This window comes from Ascaphus truei, chromosome 18, assembly GCF_040206685.1.
Source record: "Ascaphus truei isolate aAscTru1 chromosome 18, aAscTru1.hap1, whole genome shotgun sequence".
Lineage (NCBI taxonomy): Eukaryota > Metazoa > Chordata > Amphibia > Anura > Ascaphidae > Ascaphus > Ascaphus truei.
This window is the reverse complement of record NC_134500.1, coordinates 14,361,282-14,384,618: the sequence shown is the minus strand read 5'-3', so window position 1 is coordinate 14,384,618 and position 23,337 is coordinate 14,361,282. Positions and strand designations below refer to the sequence as shown.

Sequence of the window (23,337 nt, the reverse complement as noted above, 5' to 3'; positions counted from 1 at the left end):
GATAAATAATATTTCATATTCTTTAAGGTGCAACTTGAATAGATTCAGGATACAGTTCCAAGTACAAAGCAAGAGTGCTGCAAACAGCTGCAAATTACAAATTACTAGTTAAATAATAGTGAGAGAAATGTAATTCTATACACTTATAAATTGTCTCTTCCATTGATTATTTAATTGAATTTGAGTTAATTTGTCCAAAGAATACATGAACGATTTTCTGAATTCTATCTTCAGTTTGTAGTAATTTATCAATCAATAATGGATACACTACCTTTGATCAATTGTTATGCCAAGTTATTAAAAGAGTTGTTGCCTAGGAAAACTGCAGGTGCTAATGTTGGATTTCCAGCACTGTGACTTGGTTTGCAGTTTTTTGTCCATCTCGGCTATCCGTAGTTATTGCTGAGAATGATATCCCACATGCATTGCGGTGCCTACCATCTGCAATACTTACCAATGCATTCAGTCCCAGAAGTGCTGGCATTAAAACCTTCAGTGCAGTCACATTTATAACTTCCCACTGTGTTCACGCATAATCCATTTTCACATGTTCCGGGTTTGGAACATTCGTTCAGATCTAAGGTAAAAATAAATACCCCCCAAGGAAATGGTAATATACATTATACATTTTTAAATGAGGTTTCTAATGTTGTGCTATTGGACAAATTATTTATATGTGCATAAACCCACGTGTCTTACATATTGTTGCACTTAAATAGGTTTGGAAATATGTTTTGTCGCATTAGCTTTTTTTTATGGACATCCTACTTTTACAAAACAATTCTATCGCTGCATTATCATTGACAAAACGTAGTGGAAATACTTAAGTCACGGGTCTCAAACTCAGTCCTCAAGGGCCACCAACAGACCAAGTTTTATGGCTCTCCCTGCTTCAGCACCAGTGGCTCAGTCTTTGACTGAGTCTTCGACTGAGCCACTGATTAAGCCACCGGTGCAGAAGCAGGGCTATCCATAAAACTTGGCCTGTTGGTGGCCCTTGAGGACTGAGTTTGAGACCCCTGACTTAAGGGAACAAAATGACTGTATGTACCAATGGGAAAGAGTCCAGAGCACCATGGGATAATGCCAGCTTCACTTACCCATACATCCTTCACCATCAGGTCTGCGTTGATACCCTGGTCCGCATATGCACATATATGTACCGATTAGATTTTTACAGGTCATCTGTTTGGACTCACAGTCGTGTATGCCGTCTTCACACTCATCCTGATCTGTATACATTACACACAAACCAGTCAATTACTGAAGGAATGGCAGAGCGCGCAAAGCCACTGGCTGAAAACAGTGACTCGCAATGAGGCAGAGGAAGATTTAAATCCCAGTGTCAGCTCCTTGTAACCTTCTGATGTTATCTCCCTGTGCGTCAGGCACCAAAACATAGATTGTAAGCCCTTCGTAGCAGGGACTGTGCCTGTAATAATTCTATGTACATCGCTATATACAGTGCGCTAGATTGTAATAGTGACGCGCTTTGAGTCCCATTGGGAGAAAATCACTAAATGAAATAAAGTAATTAATATTAAAATGAAGGATTAGATAGATGTCCCTATGATAGTGGCTCTTGGTGATAATTGGATGTACAAGAGGTATTTACCCTAACATTGCATATTCACTGAAGTCCGTTAAGGTTAACGCATAAACCTAACATTATGTTAAATCATACCTAAACTTGGCATTATTCTCATCCATACCCTGAAAAAGGGCTTTGGTGGGGGTGGTGGAGAAGGAGGAAGTATCCCTGGTATGTTCATGGGCATCGCTCCATCTGTTCACCCCCTCCACCTATTTTCAGGGTCTGAATAGGAGTAACACTACGACCCCAGTATTTACTGCTGTACACGCGCCTGCACAGCTAAAAGCCGCGATTGGCGGTCTGTAGGGGAGCGATGGGATGCACGGGGGGGGGGAGGCACTGCCATGATGGGCATATCTGCCTTTCCATTGACTGCCCGCCGACCACATGATCGCATTGCGGCACGGAAAGAAAACAATTCTAGTCTTCCCTGCCAGAGTACGCATCGTTGCACTTTGCTCGCCCACGCACACACGCCCACTGGGACCAGCCCCATAGAGGGCTGTGCTGGGGTGTGTGGCACACACGCTGTAGCGCGCGTCGCAGCGGCCACTGGGCCACATACTTATCACATTCTTGGAAGTGAATGCACCGTTGCATTGAGTGTCGGTTAACCTGTGCTGATAGGATTTACAACGGCCATTGTTTTTGCATATAATTAGCTTCGAACATATGCGTTATCCTCCGGGAACATAACAGCTGTTGCGGTTTTATGTAGCGTTACATTATGAGCCTGGATTTAATGGGGCTTTGAGGATCTGACCCTAACATTACATGTACAAAATGATCATGTTCCCTCATTCCGGGATGAAATGTTTGCAGGGTGGTTCACCGAACTTTTTGAAAAAGCATTTCCTTTGCGTGTATCCTGCTGTTCCTGAATGAGGATTATGAACCATTCCTACAATACAAACCGTCTCCTATTTGTCAAATACATCTGCCAAACGTACCTTTGCACATCCTCTTGTCTTCCCGGAGAACATAACCAGATGGGCATTTGCATTCGTATGAGCCGTAGGTGTTGACGCAGCGGAACGCGCACAGCAGAGGGTTCTGAGCGCATTCGTTAACATCTGTTACGTGGAAATTAATATTAGAAAAGGAAAAGTAAGAAAGGAGAAGTGACAACCCACGATAAAGTATACTTGTGCTTCAAATTGGGATTCCATTATCATTGAAATCAGGGGTGCTCAACTGCAGTCCACAAGTCCCCTCCCCCCTCCCCCAAACAGGTCGCGTTTTCAGGATATCCAAGCTTCGAAGACTGAGCCACCGGTGCTGAAGCAGGGATATCATGAAAACCTGACCTGTTGGGGGGAGCTTGAGCACCCCTGATTTAAAGGACTGGTTTTCTAGTAAATTATAAAAAAAAATTGCAAATGATTCAGGCTTTTTATTCATTGGTTTGCAAAACATGTTCCACACACACAACTTTAACCCCTTAATCGCCAGTGGGGGCCTGCGATACGTGAAGAATGTTACACCCAACAGCTGTTGATACGCACATTAACTAACTGATTTTGATACTAGAAAATGGGAAATTCACTCCCCCCCCCCCCCCCCTTCAATTTATTATTTAGTTAATGATCTCGGCTTATCAATAAAACAGATGAGGATGCAGCAGAATATTTACCTTCACATGACATCATTGGTCCTGGCTCAAAGCCTTCATCACAGGTACACTCAAAACTACCAATGATATTCTTACAGGTGCCATTCCCACACGGGTTCCCCACAGAACACTCATCGGTATCTGGAAGATAAAAGCACAACTGCTAATTGGATTCAGCGGCATTTAAAGCAGCCGTCCAAGCTGACATTTTTTTTAAAAGTATTTTTTATTATTTTCCCCCCTTTAATGTGTGCATTAATACAATCCACATAATGTTAAGTCACTAGCTAAGTTCTCGGATCGATCGGCGAAGATTCGGCTCAGGGGTTCACTAAATGGCTGCAGAGGAGTATTCTGCTGTCAGTGTGACTTTGTAAATGGTGGCTGTAGAAACCAAAAAGGCTTCTTACATTATAATACTTTAAAATGTCATTCAGAGTTGTTTAAAAAAAAAAAAAAAAAAGAATGCTACAAGTATTTTCTCATAGTACAGAACAGATTTAAAAAAACAAATAAATAAAAAAAAAAACAACACCCATATAGGATATTGCTTGGTCTGCAACTTCAAAGTGAGATCGATAATAGAACTCCCTTGCTAAAACCTAAGTTTCCAGTTAAAAGTTTTGAGCAGGGTAGTGCATAGCAGATGGTTCAAGTTACAGTAGTCATGAGAAGGACAGCAAAGTCACTGCTCTAGCTGCACTCAAACCTATGTTATTGCTTACAGATATGAAGTGGTGTTCATTGTAAAACACATTTTAATAATAACTAATTCTAATATAGGTGTAGAACACAATGATAACACAACACACAAAACAAAACACAATAACAGCCTGGCGGCTATGCACCGACATACGTTTCGCATCACCAGGGATGCTAGGATGGACCTAAATAGCTCCATCGCGGCTGACATTGTCCCCGGCGCCACAGACTATTGCATGTTCGTTCGTAGCACCGAGGACAGTAAGTATCTGTAGCTCTGAATGAATGTGTGTCTATTTATATAAAGCCGAGAAGGTATACAACACTACAAAATATCAGAAACTATAATAAATTAAGTGCAAACATTAAAGCACATGATGGGATGATGAATACCTGCCCTGGGGAGCTTACAATAAAAAGAGCTTGTTCGGAGACTTACAGAGACCGTAGGGGTAAGAAGTGCAGTGGAAGACTGTCATGAGTATTGGTAAGTGCCGTTGTGGTTATGGGCTGTATGGGCAGAAGTAGTCTTGATTCCATGTTATGTGCCTTGTGTGTAGGTGTTTTTTAGATTTGATTCAAAGGTTTGGAAGGAGCTTGGTGTATTCTAAGACTAAGAAAGTTCTGCATGAAGGAGGTAGGGAGGGTGAACAGTTGTAGGCAAGAGAGCAGGGTCCTGAAGGATGTTCCACTACAAATACTATCTGCTTTTTACCCACTATGCATATACCCACAAGGATTCTGTTATCTCTTCCCCACCAATGAGTACTTCAATTCCATCAATTGCTTTGTACATTTGTAACTGACCTATACATTCATCGTTCGAAAGAAGGTATCCGAAAGAGCATTCGCATCGATAAGAACCGTCTGTGTTGATACATTGACCATTTTTGCATTTGTCCTGGTCAGTACACTCATCCATATCTGTAATACAGAAAGAAAAGAGCTAAGATGTAAAATCTGGATGCAGTTAGGTAAAGTTATAGAATATTAAGCAGTATTTCTCAGAAGACAAGTGTTTTAGTATTGTTTCTTACCAATACGCTCATCATCTGGTCCAACGAGGACACCAACTCCAAATGGGCAGATTTGCTTGAAAGCATCTGTAATTAAAATATGCCCACCATGTAAAACAGAAACAAGTTATATGCACTGTATGACCTCTACACTGAAGACTTGCTGTTCTGGTAAACGAATCAGTGAATTCTCATTGCATAACAAAGTGCTCTCGACAACACTTCTTCACTTAACCCTTTTAGTGACAGGGGCCTGCAACTGACTGACTATGAAACGGGTAACAACGTTGTTGTTTTTAGAAATTAGATAAAAACACGAATCCGTTCTCTTCTGCAATAACTTGGCACGGTCAGCAACAGTGTTTCTCATGATTTCCTTTGGAATGCGTTCACTTGGACATCACATCATGTACATCTATAAATGTTCCCTCCAAGCTCGGCTTTCAAGTGCATTTGAAATAAACCCCTCGCCAACTTTTGGTGGGTGGAAAACTGTTTTGTTGTACTGAGTAATTGTTTCCCTGTGGGATTGTCTGGGAATTTTTTTTCGCTTGATTGTAGGATATAAATTTCCCTGTGCCATTGTATAATAAATCTTTAATACCAACACCCTTCACAAATAATAGATGTGAAGAAGAAAAAAACTGTGTGGTCTGTTTTTAAATGTTAAAAAGTTGGTGTTGCCATGTATTAGATATGCCAACACATTTTTAGTGTTTAGTTACTAAGATCATACCATCTCCTTCCACGGGGCACAATTCACATGGACTACCCCATCCGGCGGCTTTATGAACACAGCAACATTCCTGTCTTGAGTGGTTTCTGGCTTTGGGGGACGTACACCTCCCATCCTCAAATTTGGAATAGCAAAAACCTACTCTTACATCTGTGAAGGAAACAATGAGCGTGTGTCAGTCAGAACAAAATCCCTACAAATGTGCAGCAAATAAGTCATAAGTACTGGAGTTCCAAGAGTGTGTCAATGGTTGTACTAGTATCATTTACAGCAAAATGTGCTGCTATGGAGAACCGAGGTAGCACAACTTTCATTGACCATCTAAATCGTGGGTTAAAATGTTGTCTAAATAAATACATCAATAATTGCGTGGGCTCTGGTTATGGCCACTTGAATGGTATTAGGGGTATTGTGGGAAATGATTATTGTAGTAATCCAGTCCAAAATAACAAGCACAGTGTGATATACCTTGGCACCTCCTTCCGGTGGAAGATAATACAAAGTCTTCTGGGCACTGACAGGTAAAGCTGCCTGGAACGTTCTTACATGTGCCCAGAGCACAGATTTCTGGTTCTTCTACGCACTCGTCAATGTCTGCGGAAAGCAAAAAACAAACATGGGGGGGAAAAGTCAGTTTTCAGCCTAGAAAATATCTTTTTATTTTTTTTGTTACAGTGTAGAAAGTGCTTCTGAACCTTTAACTAGGTGTTCGTGTTGCCCATCTCACGTACCTTCACATTTGTCATCCGTCAACAAATACCCAGGAGGGCATATGCAGCGATATGAGCCATCCAGATTTTGACACGTTCCAGGGGAACATTTACCCGGATCAATGATGCACTCGTTGATATCTGAAAAGAACGTCATGACGCGACTTTGGGTTACATTTCTTCCACAACAGAGACACCCAAGTTGTTACTTGCTGCTAAAAATGGGGTAAAAACGGACACCCGACCACCTTTATTATTGTCACTACAATCTAATTGTGTATATTTTTATGGAACAAAGTATGGACTACAATACATGAAGCAGCACGGTCATTCTTTAAGAGTTTCATTGAGTTCTATGGAGTCTTCCAAACCTCTATTAAAATCTACAGAGATTTTTTTCATGTTGTGTGCGTTATCTTCAAGTCCACTGGATGCCAAGATGATTTGTGAAAGTGAATTAAAAAAAATATTCCAGGCAGACGGCAACAACAGAGAGAACTTAGACACTGTATTTATTATATCAAGTTATTAAAAAATTTGGCAGAAAATATAGTAATAATTGGAAGTGCTGTATTTTTTTGTCTAGTGTTGTGGTGAGCTTACCATACACAATTCTTGAGTGTACATCAAAAAGGGGAATGATTCCATAATCAGCCAAGATTAAACAGAACCATATTAGCTGTGCCAATCACGGAGGGTGCCGAGAAGGAAAAAAGGTCTAAAAACAATGTCTTGTATGGCATGGAAACTACAGACTGTTGGCACCCAGATTTGCATTTGTCCCCATTTTATTTTCACTTATAGTGAGAAACAGGAGGGTATTCTTTTTTTATAATTCAGTTGACAAGCCACCACAATAACTCTTTAAAAAAATAAATACAAATAATAATAATAATAATAATATATATTTATATATATATATATATATATATATATATATATATATATATATATATATATATATATATATATATACTGTATACTGTTCTAGCACATGGGAAATCAGACTTCAAAGCCATGGTGCTTTCATCAGGGTTGTGTTTGAATTACTAATTGCCTATCATCCTACACTTGGTAACTGCTATGGTGACCGTGGTAATTAGAAGATAAACTTTGATATAAGCTGCCCATTTATATTTAAAAAAAAAAAAACTGGCAACCATTGAGTATAAGGTTACACTACCCTATTAAACCCATCTCAAATACAAAGCGATAATTGACCCCATTGTTGTGTTGGTCCTCGTGCATTGGCTGAATTAAGAAAACGCTAACTCTACTGTAATCAAATGACGTCTAATCAATTCAGTCTTACCAATACAGGTCCTTCCATCAGATGCCATCTCAAAGCCTACGTTGCATTCACATTGGAAAGATCCAACAGTATTGATGCATTGTCCATTTCTACACAACTGACCATTTAGAGTGACACATTCATCTACATCTGTAACAAGAACACAACAACACATTCATTAGAACTGCTACAAACATCAGATGCTGAAAATACTCCCAGAAGTACTTTAAATATAATTTCCGGAGTAAACAGACTGAATACAATATGCTGTATCTGTATGAGCAGGTTTTTTTTAAAGTTAGCACAGAACATACTACGCCCAACTCCACTAGCAAGAGGGTAACATTTCCCACCAGGTCTTCTTCGTGTATTTTAAACTTATAATTAGAGATGTACTGTTCAGCCCAATGATTCTGGTTGTTCAGACATTTTATAGAGACTGCTAGAAGTTTATTGTTTACTTTTCAAACAGCAGGACATGTTCAAAGAGACTTCGGCTGACAATTCAAGTATGATAAAATCAGATTACTGAGTGGGAATGTGTGCTAAGTGGCCTCTGAGGCAGGGAAGCGGCTTATAAACCTCAAGAATTAAAAACCTTATTTGTCATAATAATTAGTATTAGGAGCATTATATCATCCAAAAACAATATAATGGGCCATTTCCTTTTAATTAGTATTTGGATTGTCTTCAAAGGGGAAAAACGTTGCTGATTTCTGTGTAGGCGAACACAAACATTGGCTAGACTAGAACATAGTGGGGAAGCTTTTCCTGTAGTGAACATTGACAAAAACCTACTTTCACAAACAGTACCATTTTGGTCATGGATTTCAGTCCAGTTCTGTCATCACCTTACACCTAAAAGCGTACCCCACATAACTTGTAAAAACTCAATCATGTAAATTTGTTTCTTAAAGACATGTAACTATACTTAATGCAAACCTTTGTCTGTCTCCTTTATTTTTCAAACAGGGGGAACCTCCGGAGCCGAAACCCGATATTTTTAGTCCCAGGTTCCCGAGATGCTTAGTAGTTTAGTTACTGGTGTTGTTTTTTTTAATGTATTATGTGAAAATATGAATCCAAATTTCATCTTCTACAACCTATCCCATTTATCAAACCTACCTGGCCGTGAATGCTTTGGGGAGGCACATCTGTATTGGATGATAACAGAGAATGTATAGTGCAGGGGTGGTCAACCCCAGTCCTCAAGGGCCACCACCAGGTTAAGTTTTAAGCACAGGTGGCTCAATAAGTGGACCAGTCTTTGACTGAGCCACCTGTGCTGAAGCTGGGATATCCTTAAAACCTGACCTGTTGGGGGCTCTTGAGGACTGGAGTTGAGTTCCCTGGTGTATAAGAGGAAAGAGCATAACTGGAATAAGTGGTCCTTGGAAAGCTCACCTATGCAGTCATTATTGTGGGAGAGAATGAATCCGTCAAAGCAGCGGCAGTTGTAAGAGCCGATAGTATTTCTACATGTCCCGTTTCCACAAGGATCTCTTTCACACTCATTAATATCTGCAATTAGAAAATATCATTCATAATCAAACAAATGCATTATACAAGTGTACAAGTGAAGCACAAATGTGAATTATATGAACTTTTTTTTGCAGTTTTAAGTCAATCAAATATTATCATGTATAACATGCTTATTCTTATTATTATTATTATATCTTGGACATTGGTGATTAATATAAAAAGGAAAAAGAAAGACGGTTACTAAAAAATGTATATATGAGTATACATTTATTAACTGTCATTGAACTGTTTTGATACTGATCACTTGCTTTTATATTCTACTTTTCTACTGTTTGACGTTAGTTCCACGAGTGTTTTATGTAAAATGTTATTAAACCAAATGCTAGAACGGTTGAGAGACACTGGCCCTTTAAGGCATCGTTGTCCTTGCAATCTTTTGGGGGCATTGTGAATATGAATGCACTATCTTACAAGGTCATGCTTTAAGCATATCTTAATGAATTGTATTGTGCACACTATGGGGGTTGTGCGTCTAAGTCTCACACAAGTGGGACAAAAAGTGGTGCATAATAGCTAGATTGTAGCGCTTCTGTAGCCAGGAGACTAATACACAGCAATCGATATCTGCGCTTATTCCGTATAAAGGTAACTATTTAGTAAATAAGGCCCTGTGCCTTTATATTTATTGCATGCTTACTTCTGCTAAATGAACCCCTCCCCCCCCCCCCCTCTCCTATCCTGCCTCTCTGCTCCTCCTCTCAGTCCACAGATGGACTGGATAAGACTGATGAGTGGAAGAAAATAACGACTCGGGAAAAAAATATACAGCTATGTCAACACCACAATTACCTGACTCGATATCTTATATTGAGATAACATTACATGAACATTTGAAGATTTGGCTCAGATTTTGTTATCCTACAGAAAAGGAATACATGTAACAGCTCTCTCCGCAGTTTGTATACTGCTCTCAGTAGAGTGACACAATAAGATTGCTACTTACCCATGCACATGGTCTTATCTTCATTGGTTTTGAATCCATTCTGGCAAACGCAGTAATATCCTCCGATTGTGTCGATACATTGTCCATGGCTGCATACGTTTGGAATTTCTTGGCACTCATTTCGGTCTTTATGGGAGGGGGAAAAAAAAAAAAAGGATTCATAATGATTCATAACATCACAGCAAAACATGTATGAATACAGAAATGTACACATAAAAAACAAAAAAAACTAAAAAAAAACATTTGTGACATTGTTTTTCCTCATGAAGAAATTACAACCACGGTAAAAAAAACAAAACACGCTATTTTCATTTCTAAAACAATGCCACGTTCCTCAGTCTTAAACAAAACCGATTTGCACACTCAGAATGTTTACAATGCGCGTCGGCCTTCAATAATGTCCAAATCAGTGCAACAGCAAGAGTGAAAATGTGCCCGTGTGGTTACTTTAATAGGTTTATTATAAATGATGCTAGCATTATCTTTACTATTTGAATGTGTCCCGTCATCCACTTGGGTCAGTTTTTGTATCACGTTATCAAAGTACTGTACTGTACTGGACCTCAGTGGCTTCAATCCAACCACGTATTATGGTGGATGTCAGAGATACAGGCCACCACAATGAATTCCTGCTTGGAGCACTGGAAACATACCCCTGCTCTCAATCTGACTACTCCAAAGCCTTTGACATCTTGTCATTATAGTGGCACAAACGCCAGTAATAAGTCGCCCTGCTTCTTTCTTGTAACAAGGAGTTAATGAGCCATTTCTAACTGTTCACAACAGGAAAATTCACACTACTTGAGAGCCCTTTTTTTTTTAAGTCAGGTATTTCCTGCAAAGTTTGTAAACAGGCAAAAGTCGACCAGGTTTGTTTCTCTTTACACGTATCAATTACCAAATGTGAAGAATTACAGGAAAGTGGATAACGTGGCCAACGTGGCCTTAAGTATTGTTCTTTTGCATCAGATATTGGGCCAGTCTTCCTGTTATACGGTTTCAATGAGTTTGTTACAATGCCGCTTTCGGACAGGAAATGGTAAACATCAGTAATCTGTTACTCAACAAGTATATTCCAGGCCATGTCAACCAACGCCCGCTTGCCAAAAGGGTTTTAGTAGAACATGAAGGAAAGTAAAGGAACAAGCCTACTTCCATAGAGGAAAAGATCGATTATGAAAGAGAACAAAGTACCCAAGAAAACAAGGCTACAACAGAAAGGGGGAATGCTGTGCATCATTATTAGAACATTGTTGCAGTATATCATTCTTCTTTGGTATTGATAATACATTTTCAGATCTGGGGATAGCCAACTTTTCCAGTGCAATCGGCTCATTTGAACACAATGGCCAGGAGTCATAAACCACGATGTAGGATATTGCCCCCCGGGATCTGGCGGTCACTGGCATTCACGTTACTAGCAGTTACCCGCAGATCGGGTGCAAAATTCTTCAGCGCGGCTTCATAATTTGGATACAAAAAAAGTGACCCTCTGGCCAGGAAACCAGAATGCACTGTGGTGTTTGCATTCTCGTGCTCTGTTTGCATAGTGAGTGTGTTCAAAGAGGGAAAGAAGAGCCCCTGAGTTTGTGCACTAATGAATCAAACATTCATATTGTGGCCAAGCTCTTTCCAAGTAACGGGGGCAGGCATAACTATCCATTGTGTTAACTGCTACAGTTATCAGTACCTGTTAGAAGACACTTTACACCAGAGGTGCTCAACTGGAGTCCTCAAGCAGGTCAGGTATTCATGATATCCCAGCTTCAGCACAGGTGGCTCAATCAATCCTTTCTTCAGCACAGGTGGCTCAATCAGAGGCTCAGTCTTTGACTGAGCCTCTGATTGAGCCACCTGTGCTGAAGCCGGGATATCCTGAAAACCTTACCTGTTGGGGTGGGGGAGGGGGCTTGAGAACTGGAGTTAAGCACCCCTGCTTTACACTATATTGTTTCAAGGGCAATTATATAATTTGATAGGGTTAAAAACCAAGCCATAATAATGAGCTCAAAAACATAAAAGGGAATTAGGCTTATCACATGAGAACGATCTGCTTTATCATCAATACACTACATGAGTCCAGCTCATGGGATAACATTTGCTTTAATAGCCATAGATCTGTTGACTGACATTACAAAAGGATTTGCAGCAGTGATTTCAGAGCTGGTTTATTTCAACACAACCCAATAGCACGTCTTACCGATGCACTGTCCGGTGGATGTGAACCTGTAGCCAGGTTTGCAATCACAGCGATAGCTGCCTGCTGTGTTCACACAGTCTGCATTTCTTTGACATACTGGCCCATTTTGACATTCATCGATATCTGTCAATAAAAATGTTTCGGTCACAGACAAATCCTTTCAAATCTCATGAACCCTTTACCGCTTTGCTGCAGGAAAAGCCTGCTGAGTACTGCACTGCATTGCGAGTCCGGCCTGCAGCAATCGGATAAGTATCCTGTTTATCCTCCTTTGGAGTCATGTTTGCCCTCATAGTTCGCACATTTTTTTCCCCTTATTACCCTGACTGCTCCTCTGTCTGTAGAGAAACTTCATGAATGGCACTTTTACCCCCTGTAAGTCAGCACTGTGTTTACAGCTTGGCAAATATACTACCAGCTTATTTACAACATAAGCTTTAGAGTTTAAAAGTTCCCTTTTGCACAGCCATTCAGCTGTTGATCTGTTGTAGATAGCCGGGATACTGAGTCTTTGGTCTGCAACACTGTGCTTTCTTTCACCCAGTCCTAGCGTCTAACCAATCTGTAAGCTGCAGCAACATTTTGAGAGTGGTCTGAAATAGGCATATATGTAAGTGCATTGTGAATGACGTATGTGGGGATCCATCACACCCAGAATAGATGATAGAATAATACAGTGTGTTTTCTAAGAGCTTTACAACGTTGCACACTTCAGACATGCCATCTAGTTTAATTGCGTTTGCTGTACAATTTCTCAAAAAACAGAAGAGAAAGGAGAATTACTACAGCGTTATTTAGATGTGTGTCTTAAAACTTCAACAGTATAGAGGCAGTGATTCCCATACAATTAAATCCCTAAAATGCAGTAGTGCCAATCAGGTACTAGTACAGAAACTCCTGTTCAAGTCAGTGGGAGTTTCCATGCGTTGGTGTGCGAGTGACACTAACACACTTTGGTGAATCCCGGCTGGATTCCACCCTATTTCATTGTCCCTAATTTTGAGCAACGCTATCCTCTTCCTGTGCTGTTGGGGAAGTGTTTTCCCAAGTTTCTTACCTTCACAGATCAGCAGCTTGTCGTTGTAGAAGTATCCCATCGGACATTCGCATCTGAAGCTGCCTACCATATTTATACAAACCCCGTTCTCACAAACCCCGGGAATTTCTCTGCACTCATCAATATCTGAAAAGAATGGTATCACATTTAATAACGTGCCCGGTGTCCCACGGCAATTTATTTCATGCCATCTCATTTATTTCATGTTAAACTTACTTACCAACTGGCAGCCCAGTGTAAATATCGATCACAAAACCAGGTCTTGCACTCCCACAGAGACTTGCAAATTGATCTGCAGGAGATTAAAAAATCAGCGTATTTTATTAACGGAGCTATTTCATGTTTGTTGTTTGCGGATTCATATTTGGCCATTTTTATTTTATAGCTGTATACTGTATATGCAGCGGCGGATTTCTCCTTGGCCCGGGGCCTAGGGCAGCAAAATTTGGGGGTGGCAAAAATCTCCGCCCCCAAACACTTTTTCTGCGCTCTCGGGTTTATCGGGACAAGTGGGAAGTCACTTTGCTGTTGCGGCCGCCTCCTTACCTGCCGCCCTCCGTCTCCTTCTAAATCGCAGCGTCAACTGACACCGCAGGCGTCGCCCACGTGATGTCACACGGCATCTCGTTCCCATGGCATGCCGCAGCGTCAAATGACGTGGCGTTACCATGGCAACGCGACGCCGTACGACGTCGCGCTGGTGAAGTCCGCGGCGTCCCTTCACCACAAACATTTATATATTCACTTAAGGATTACTAGTGAGGAAGTGCATAGGCGTTTCACTTCTCGTCTGTGGCTATGAAACTTACAAGACCAGTGAAACAGTAAGACACACTTACCAGTACTCGGCAAAGGGCACTCTTCACAAGGTCTGTTCCAAGCACGTCCGATATTGTACGAACAGCAACACATTTTCTTTGTCATATTATAAAGCAGTTCCCCGTCACAGGTTTGATTGTCGGAAAAATAATTTCTGAAGCATAAACTCCTTCTCATATCTGCATCAAAAAAACGAACATACTTGTACTTCTATAAAACAACTCATTGGGTACCTCCAACCCCATTTATTTATAACTCTGTTTTTCAATAATTTTGTGCAATGTAATGGGGTTTTAACACAACGCTCTGCATCGAAGGTGTGGCGTCTTTTTAAACGCAAGATTTGACGTGGCGCCATTAAAATGGTGACACACCGTGTTTTCTTAACAACGCTAACATGTTAATGAGTGCAATAACATTAGCTACATATATATTTTTTTCAATTACATTTTTTGGGGGGACATACAAGGCCTGACTGCTTTGCATCTTTAAAGATTAGACATATAGAATATCATGTTATACCAGAGAGAAATAGTTTTCATTTGGGGTGCATCATTTTAACTTCCACTTATTTGCATTGATTTTTATGCCATAGAGGTGTGTATAACATCCACTTTCAAGCAAGCAAATTCTTGCGCAGAACAGCTGTATTTATAGTTTGACATATTTGCTAGACATGCTTTCATCACTGTTTACAGATCTGATAAACTGTAATCTGGTATTTTAACTCTAATGTAAAGTATGTCATCTGTTACTTAATATGAAGGTCAAAAAGCCCGTGGGAAAAATAAAAATCTGGTTATACTGCAATGGAAAAATAAATGGTCTATAGATTGTAATTCTGTTTTCCAGAGTGTGACATCGTTCATTGAGCATCTGTATATGGAATATCAGTCCCTTTTGGTGGACCATTCAATATCTTTAAACTGGGTAGCACATCTGCAGTATTTTATAGTGCAACTGTAATACTAAGCATTATTATGTCAACTTTATGAAGGTGGTGTTGTTCTTGGTAAACATAATGATTGTTACAGCTTTTGCCCTGAATGAGAACTCCATCCAAGAGTAATACGAAGGTTTAACACCACTTACCCATACAGTTATTTCCTCCGTTTACTTGCATGTAATCTGGTGGACAGATGCATGTATAGTTTCCAACAGTGTTGTAACATGTTCCAGGTCCACAAATACCGGGCTGGTCGCATTCGTTGACGTCTTAAATTAATAAACAAATAACAATTTATTATCTTGGTGAAGTTGCAGAACTGTTTCTGTCTTTAAGCATCTCACTGGAATTTCCGAAGTGCGGAGGATGAATAGAAATCATAAAAAGCTGAATGTTCTAGTAGTCAAAACAATTTCCCCCAAAATCTGTCTGAGTAGCATTCTCCATTGAAATGGTGGAGCTCCCTGGAGTATGATGCAAATCCAGGGAGAGGGGCTGAAATACGTCAACTGAGATATACCTACCATCACAAACACGGGTGTCTTCATTAAGGTAGTAGCCGGGTGGACAACGACATTGGAAGCTACCAAAGGTATTGATACACTTTCCACCCTGGCAAAGACCTGGCAACTCCAGACATTCATCGATGTCTAAAAAAAAACAACACAATACAGCATATGTAAGCTTTACAATAAAAACACACATGTAGGTATACTGTATGTGAGAGAGGAACTTGCCTAGATATGTACTGTATAGAAGGATTACAGTGGTGTATATGGATATCTTTATTAAGGTATATGTATGTGACCTGTTACAGTGATGTAATTGCTTAGTATGTTGCCTAAAATCCTTGAGCTAACTTATGTATGCCCATTTAGAACTCAGCACACCAATGGGTACAAAATATTAAATTACCTTCCAAAATAACGGTAATAGGATTTGGTCTGAAGCCCTCCCCTCCAGGACACAAGACTTTGTAATCACCTGCAAAACAAAATATTATTATAATACTTATTAAGCTAGGGAATTATTGATTGTTTGAATATTTTTCTTGCTGATACATTTTTACAGACGTCATTGAATTTCCTAATTTAAGTTAAGGTAATCTTTTTAAAAGCAACTTGCTAAGTGTATATTCAATAAAGATATATACTAGGAACATTGAATCAATGCCAATAAATAGCACATAATTTTCAGAATATTTTCTAGAGGTCGTCATCTACGTATCTTATGTTAAAACTGATGTACAATATCACTGTATTCACTGATGTAATGAAGCTACAAGACAAAGTCTTGCTACACAACAAGCTTTTAAAACAGTATTTTAGGCAGCATTATATTCACCCGGGAAATTGCCTGCAAATAGAGCTTAACATTATGAGACTCACAATTGACACATTTTACTTACTTGAGTTTACTGCAGGGCATAATTCACAAGGAGTCCCCCATGCTTTGCCAAGAGAGCAGCAGCAAGAAGCCTTTGCAACACTAACACCAATTTCATTGCTGCAGGACACACCCGCCCCATTATCTCCCCGAGCTTTCACATCCAAGTAACAATTGCCAGATCTGGTATCTAAAGAAAAAAGAACATTATGTGGCTTTCAGTCATTGGGCTCCACAAATTCACAGATTGAATTTGCCTATGTTTAAGTGGTTTACAACAACATAGAAAAAGGTACACTACATTTTATAACATGACAACTTATTTCCAGGTGAATATATATATTAGCAATTAAAAATTTAAGAGGCAATGCAGATACTAAACAAGAGTTTTTTTTAAAACTTTTTCTTTGGTTAAGGAACCATATTATTATATTGCAAATTCTGTAGAACCCCAACCCTCTCTAATAGCACGTCTGAGATCAGATGCAATATAAGGAACCCCAACCCTCTCTAATAGCGCGTCTGAGATCAGATGCAATATAAGGAACCCCAACCCTCTCTAATAGGGTGTTTGAAATAAAATGCATTATAAATTCTTCTGTATATGGTTACATTTTCAAATAACATAAAAATGGCAGGGAACCCTTTATTGATTCCTAGGAACCCCTGTTGTAAAACACCGGTATATACAATGTGCTGTAGAATTGGGATTAACAATATACTGTAGATGGTGTTTCTCATTCCCAATGGATACCTGAAAGGCTCATATAACATCATGGTTTTAGTTACAAAATATATGCCAGAGGGGGAAAAACTAACTATTGCCTAACCCGTGTGTATGCACTATTTAAAACATACCCACATCCATTTCTTATGATGGTATTTCATGTTATGGCACTATATTTAATCTTAAACTATTTAAAAGAGCATTGCCAATCTAAGAAATATTTTTCAGTTAACGGTAACCATAAAAAGGCATCTATACCGACACACCCAACACCAGTTGGGTTTAGCTCGAAATCCGGTGGGCAATCACAGTTGTAGCTGCCCGCGGTGTTTAAACATGCCCCGCTGATACATGTTGTTGGGTCAGTACACTCATCAACATCTGAAAAATGGAAAAACAACAAATAAAGCAATCGTATGCGTTTAGGGAGCAAATTGCATTTATTACACTGAATTCAATATCAACGTTACTGCCGGCAAATATCTGTAGCTCAGCTGATCTAAATATGCAGATATTTCAGGTCAAAGATTATAGCAGTGGGGTAGGTCTGGTATCAATGCAAGAAAATTCGCTTTGACAATCTTCACTATTTATCCTCTTGTGATTGCGTCAAAAAAGTAACAAACATACTAATACATTTGATGCAGATTTTAAAGCCACATTTTACATGTATTTCCCCTGAAACCTGAGTTTTTCATGCAGATTGAAGGGAGCAAAATGATGAATGAGGCATAATATCATCTAATTGTAGGCTGTGCATCAAGTGCCTCTTTCCTAACTCATCCTACTCACGTCCCAGAATCCCAAGCTAATGCAAATGGGGCCATATAGGAGCACATAACGTGCAAAGGAATCTCTGGGAACAATGGGCAATAAAGTGATAAAGGGCAAATGTGGGTTCAAAACCAAGTGAGAGAAGTTACAAAAAAGGTGGGAGAGGAGATTGCTTTAGCAGTGCCTGCAGTGTTCACACTTGATTGGATATGTGTTGTTGTGACACTTCTGGAAGACCGTTTAAGTGCCCACTCCTTGGAGGTGGGACAGCCAAGGCTCGTGCAGATGGAAAGGTGAGCCTGCTCTTACCTGTGCAGTTACCACCACTTCTGTCCAACTCATAACCTGTGTCGCAGTCGCATCTGAACAGACCCGGAAGGTTTTTGCAAGTTCCATAAACACAGATGTTGGGGAGAGTGCACTCATCAATATCTGCATATAAACATTTTATAATTTAACATAGAAATAGATTTACAGCAAATGCAATGGAATAAAAAAAAATATATGTTTTATGTCATTGTTTAAACAGATAAAAAATATGGATACTCGTGTATTTAATGGAGTTAAATGTAAACAAAATTGTGTCTATTATTCCATTCTGTGTTGGGAAAAGTAAATGAAAGCTAGCAGAAAATTACAGCTATATAGTACTGCACATATAGGCAGTGATAAGGAGAAGGATTGTCACGGTTTTAACTAGTGGAGCCTACAATACACTGCTTTGAAATGCATCAGGGCGGTTTTAGGCAGCTGATGCATTTCGCACTATGATGTGTACATTGCATGTGGTTTTTAGAATGGATCACCTTCACATGTTTTCCCATCAACGCTCGGTAAAAAGCCCATATCACACTCGCAGCGGTATCCTCCCGGGATGTTAAGACACTGTCCATTTCCGCACAAGTTCGGGTTCTCTGAACACTCATCAACATCTGTAAAAAAAAAAAAAAAAAAAAACAACAACAAAAAACAGATTTATTACACTACTTTATTTTGCTTTGTTGCTGAAAACCACACACATGATTAATATCGTAAATATTTCGGCACGAATCATAGCTCAGAGCGTTTCATGGAAGCTGATATCGCTGTAATTAAGGATGAAGGTCACATTCTAATGAGGATGAGTTACTTCTTGGCAACAAAGCTCCGCAAAACTCTAGCAATCCTAAGTCTTTAATACCTCTACTAATCTATCTCTGTGACCTCAGCACAAAGTATAAACCACCATGAAGCTGAGATTAAACTACGCTTTCTGCATTAAACGTTAACTGCTTCACTGCGGAACACATTATTTCAACGCAGCGCCGGCAATGAATGGGTTAAGGATAAACTTTTCAACACAGGGTCAAATCAATGTATTAATTACCAAAGTTTTCTAAAAACAAACACATGTTGTGCTTAACAGCAGAGCTTTCTACTGTGTATTGGACATGCATAAAATAAATAGCAATATTTAGTGTGGATGCTTCTGTATAAAGGCAGTCCTCGTTTTACAACGCTTCGCTTTACAATGAATGGCTTATCCAACACTATGCAATGCATACCTATGTTCATTTTTACAACGCCAAAACGGCTTATTCAACACTCTTACGACGCTTTGCAACGTTGTGTATGTGTGTTTACATATATACTCACATACACATAAACAACATTGCAAAGCGTCGTAAGAGCGTATATATATATATATATATATATATATATATATATATATATATCAATAATATTATAATAAATAATATATTATATAGTATAATATAATATTATATAGTATGCTATTTTATATATATATACATATATATATATATACATATACATATATACATATACATATACATATATATATATATATATATATATATATATATATATATATATATATATATATATAAAATAGAGTATATACACTATATAATTTATGTGTGTGCTGCATATCTTATTGCCTGCATAAAATATTTGGTGTATTTTAGTGTTAAAAATGCCTTCAGGAACGGAACCTTTCATTTAAACAGTGTTCCTATGGGAAAATGTGTTTCGCTTTACAACATTTCGCTATCCAACGCCATTTTGAGTAACACATTGTGTCGGATAACCGAGGACTGTCTGTATTGGATACAATTTTTAACATAGACTCACCTGTGCAAATTAATCCATCCCCAGTATACCCTTCCTTGCACAGACATCGGTACGATCCCATAGTATTCTTGCAGTCTGCATGGGTACTGCACATATGCGTTCCATTCGAACATTCATCGAGATCTGCACACAGCATAAATGACATTAGATATGAAACAATGTAACATTATCAAAATTCTGTTCCTAGTTTACAAACAAAACACATGGCTAAACTTTATACAACAAATTTGTTGCTAAACTCTTGGCAACATCCTAAACACGAATTAGCACATACAGTATCATATAAAGGTGGAGGGATTATTCAAAGCAACTAAAGGAAGCCAGTTTAAAGGGATTTTTACGATAGTTAAAAAAAAATACCAAACATAAATGTTATGTTCAAATATGTATTCTGTGAGGCAGTATCGATTCTTAACTTTAGTGTTACCAGATGTTCTATGGATTTCACAGTTAAAACGTTTCCTTTTCTCTGGCTTTATATGGAAAAAATATGTATTCTCTTTCAAATATTTATCTAAATCCTACTGGTGCAGGACAAATATCACTAACAGATGCCGAATCATAGTTTTTCGTCCTAAATCTTGATTGGACATCAACACCAGTTCTACTGCTGGCCCAGGGTACAGAATAGGTCAACATACTATAGAGAACAAGTCTGGAATGTCAATGGCTTCAAACAAACTCACCTGTGCACTTGACACCATCGCCAACCCAGCCTGTACCACAGCTGCATTTAAAGCTCCCCGGAGTGTTGGTGCACATGGCATGTCTATCGCAGTTATGTGCTCCGATCTCACATTCATTAATATCTATGAAAACACACAGGTGATGAAGGTTAAGATCTTAACAAGCAGTAAAAAAACAACAACGTATTTTTCTTTTCAGTTTGCTACGGTTTCTTTAAATCCGCTCAGACTGAAATATCGGGTAGGGCAGGTCATGACAGGTATCATAAGGAGTTGTCCAACACAGGGGGGCTCAACTCCAGTCCAAGAACCCCCAACAGGTCAGGTTTTAAGGATATCCCAGCTTCAGCACAGGTGGCTCAATCAGTGAGCGCCACAGATTGAGCCACCTGTGCTGAAGCGGGGATATCCTTACAGTCTGACCTGTTGGGGGGTCTTGAGGACTGGAGTTGAGCCCCCCTGGTCTAACAGCTACCGCTTTCAGATTTCTACAATACAAACAGAATAATGCAAGATAAGAAGTGGGCTAAGGATTCATTAAAACAGGGTCCAGGAAACATCTGCAAATCGAATCTAAAAATGCCCCAGCAATACATCTCATTGTTCTTTACGAAATATATGAGGAAGGACATTGGAAATGTACAGTAGATAAAAAGCAAAGGTGATTGTTATTACTCTAATAAATAACCCTAAGTGTGATCTGCAAGCAATCACGATGAAGGCAATGAAACTTAATTTGGAATTGTTTCCACTTCTACACAGTACCAACACTTTTTCAAGCCATGTTGACCCCTGCACGGGGTAGTTTGAAGAAATTTGGAATACGTAGAAAGTGCCCAGCCCTTGTCGACTCATATGAAATGGGAGGGGGTAATCAGGCCGAGGAAAAAGAACACACCTTAAGTTATTAGCGATTTTCAGCAGGAAATTCCCTATAGCTAAATACAGTATTAGCTTCATCATGACGCAGAGTTCAGTTTTTCCATATATCTTTAATAGAAAGCACATTTGAAACATTGCAAAGTTCACCGTTATGAATAAATTGTTCTCAACATTCATTCCTAGCCAGGATGATAAAAATCACCCAGAGCAGGAAACCAGTATTTAGAGAAAGTCAAAATAGCTCATTTTGGCATCGAGTGAAGGGAATGAGCTTCAAGAGGTCATTTGTATAATGACATATCAAGTGATCCATGCAACCAGTGTACAGTGCGAATTCTGCATGATAACACAGTGTTACCCTGTGAGGAACTTGTAGGGTGCTCTGTGTTTGATTAATTGCTACTTTGTGGTCACATGCTTTCTTATGACCTTTGAGAACAACAAAACAACATGAAAAAAAACAATACATTTGTGCCAACATTTTGGAAACCACAGTAAACACCAAATGGAATCTTAAAACAGTCATGTTACAAAGTAGGGCATGGTTTATTTGTCGTTATTCGGTGTTTGAAATGGGCTTGGGCTTCAACTTTTTTAGTGCTTCTTCAATTTATTTCTGAGTCAACACGGTTCCTAAATAGTTGAATAAGTATTGAGTAACCCACCCACACCAGAAATGTAGGAACAATCAGTACTTAATGTCCTTGCATCCCGCATAGTTGTTATTTCCATTACAGATGATGTTGATTATACAACATGTTATTGACCTTGGTTATAACATTAACATGTCTTTGTAACATTAAACCTATTTGGTTATGGGCTCCGCAAAGTGTTGCCGGATCCACGGAAAGCAGATGGGTTAAATACAATGAATTCCAATCGCAGTTAATAGAAATTGCCCCATTCTGATCTTTTGTACTCGCATGTGCGCCCTGCTTTTCCCACACAGCTTTAGCACAGCTTGAGAGAGAGATATTCTGCACATTATCCTGCTTTTGGAATGTGAAAAATGTGGCTGTTGTGTGAGAACATGAAGAAGGAATCGGGGGAATACATATTAGGATGTTATTAATGGGAATTCCTATATTTACTATGTACAGCAAATAAAAATGCCACGGATGAGCACACTGGCATGTCTCAGATAGGCCTGCAGCCATGCCTTTCCCATTATCTCTTGCTTGCAATGCTTCCACTGCAGCCAGGGACTCTGGGAAATGACATGCAAATAAGCACTCACAGTGCCTCACTTTTTGCTTCAAAAAGCTATACATCTTTTACTGTGCATTTATCTTCATGCTTTTATAGGCAACATCTATTTACGGATCAAATGTTTGGCTCCAGAGAACATTATATAGTTCAATAGTCCGTGTGTTACGAACGCGCAGTTACTGCTGTGGACATTGGCGTCTGACTTCAAAGCCAAGTGATTGTGGTAGTCAGACAGGGAATTCCAACACCGGAGAGGTAACCACACTGCCGGAGCACCACCCGACCAAGCAGAGCAAAACAACACTGCAGGAGCAGCACCCGACCAAGCAGAGCAAAACAACACTGCAGGAGCAGCACCCGACCAAGCAGAGC

At 39.3% G+C, this 23,337-nt stretch overlaps 1 protein-coding gene across 1 annotated transcript in view; it reads right to left on the bottom strand.

Moving 5' to 3' along the window:
* FBN1 (fibrillin 1) overlaps nucleotides 1-23,337 on the bottom strand; it is a 141,288-nt gene that overhangs the window by 9,883 nt on the left and 108,068 nt on the right. Inside the window, exons 33-57 of the mRNA XM_075575645.1 lie at nucleotides 20,875-20,997; nucleotides 20,189-20,311; nucleotides 18,862-18,987; nucleotides 18,365-18,487; nucleotides 17,540-17,662; nucleotides 16,577-16,744; nucleotides 16,084-16,152; nucleotides 15,693-15,818; nucleotides 15,315-15,437; nucleotides 14,243-14,401; nucleotides 13,624-13,695; nucleotides 13,404-13,529; nucleotides 12,347-12,469; nucleotides 10,147-10,272; nucleotides 9,066-9,182; nucleotides 7,683-7,811; nucleotides 6,392-6,511; nucleotides 6,129-6,254; nucleotides 5,661-5,810; nucleotides 4,946-5,011; nucleotides 4,716-4,832; nucleotides 3,228-3,347; nucleotides 2,545-2,667; nucleotides 1,101-1,232; nucleotides 455-577 (exon numbers count right to left, since the gene is read on the bottom strand). Coding sequence (XP_075431760.1) covers nucleotides 455-577; nucleotides 1,101-1,232; nucleotides 2,545-2,667; nucleotides 3,228-3,347; nucleotides 4,716-4,832; nucleotides 4,946-5,011; nucleotides 5,661-5,810; nucleotides 6,129-6,254; nucleotides 6,392-6,511; nucleotides 7,683-7,811; nucleotides 9,066-9,182; nucleotides 10,147-10,272; nucleotides 12,347-12,469; nucleotides 13,404-13,529; nucleotides 13,624-13,695; nucleotides 14,243-14,401; nucleotides 15,315-15,437; nucleotides 15,693-15,818; nucleotides 16,084-16,152; nucleotides 16,577-16,744; nucleotides 17,540-17,662; nucleotides 18,365-18,487; nucleotides 18,862-18,987; nucleotides 20,189-20,311; nucleotides 20,875-20,997 — 3,033 coding nt within the window. The remainder of the gene's footprint in view (nucleotides 1-454; nucleotides 578-1,100; nucleotides 1,233-2,544; nucleotides 2,668-3,227; nucleotides 3,348-4,715; nucleotides 4,833-4,945; nucleotides 5,012-5,660; nucleotides 5,811-6,128; nucleotides 6,255-6,391; nucleotides 6,512-7,682; nucleotides 7,812-9,065; nucleotides 9,183-10,146; nucleotides 10,273-12,346; nucleotides 12,470-13,403; nucleotides 13,530-13,623; nucleotides 13,696-14,242; nucleotides 14,402-15,314; nucleotides 15,438-15,692; nucleotides 15,819-16,083; nucleotides 16,153-16,576; nucleotides 16,745-17,539; nucleotides 17,663-18,364; nucleotides 18,488-18,861; nucleotides 18,988-20,188; nucleotides 20,312-20,874; nucleotides 20,998-23,337) is intronic.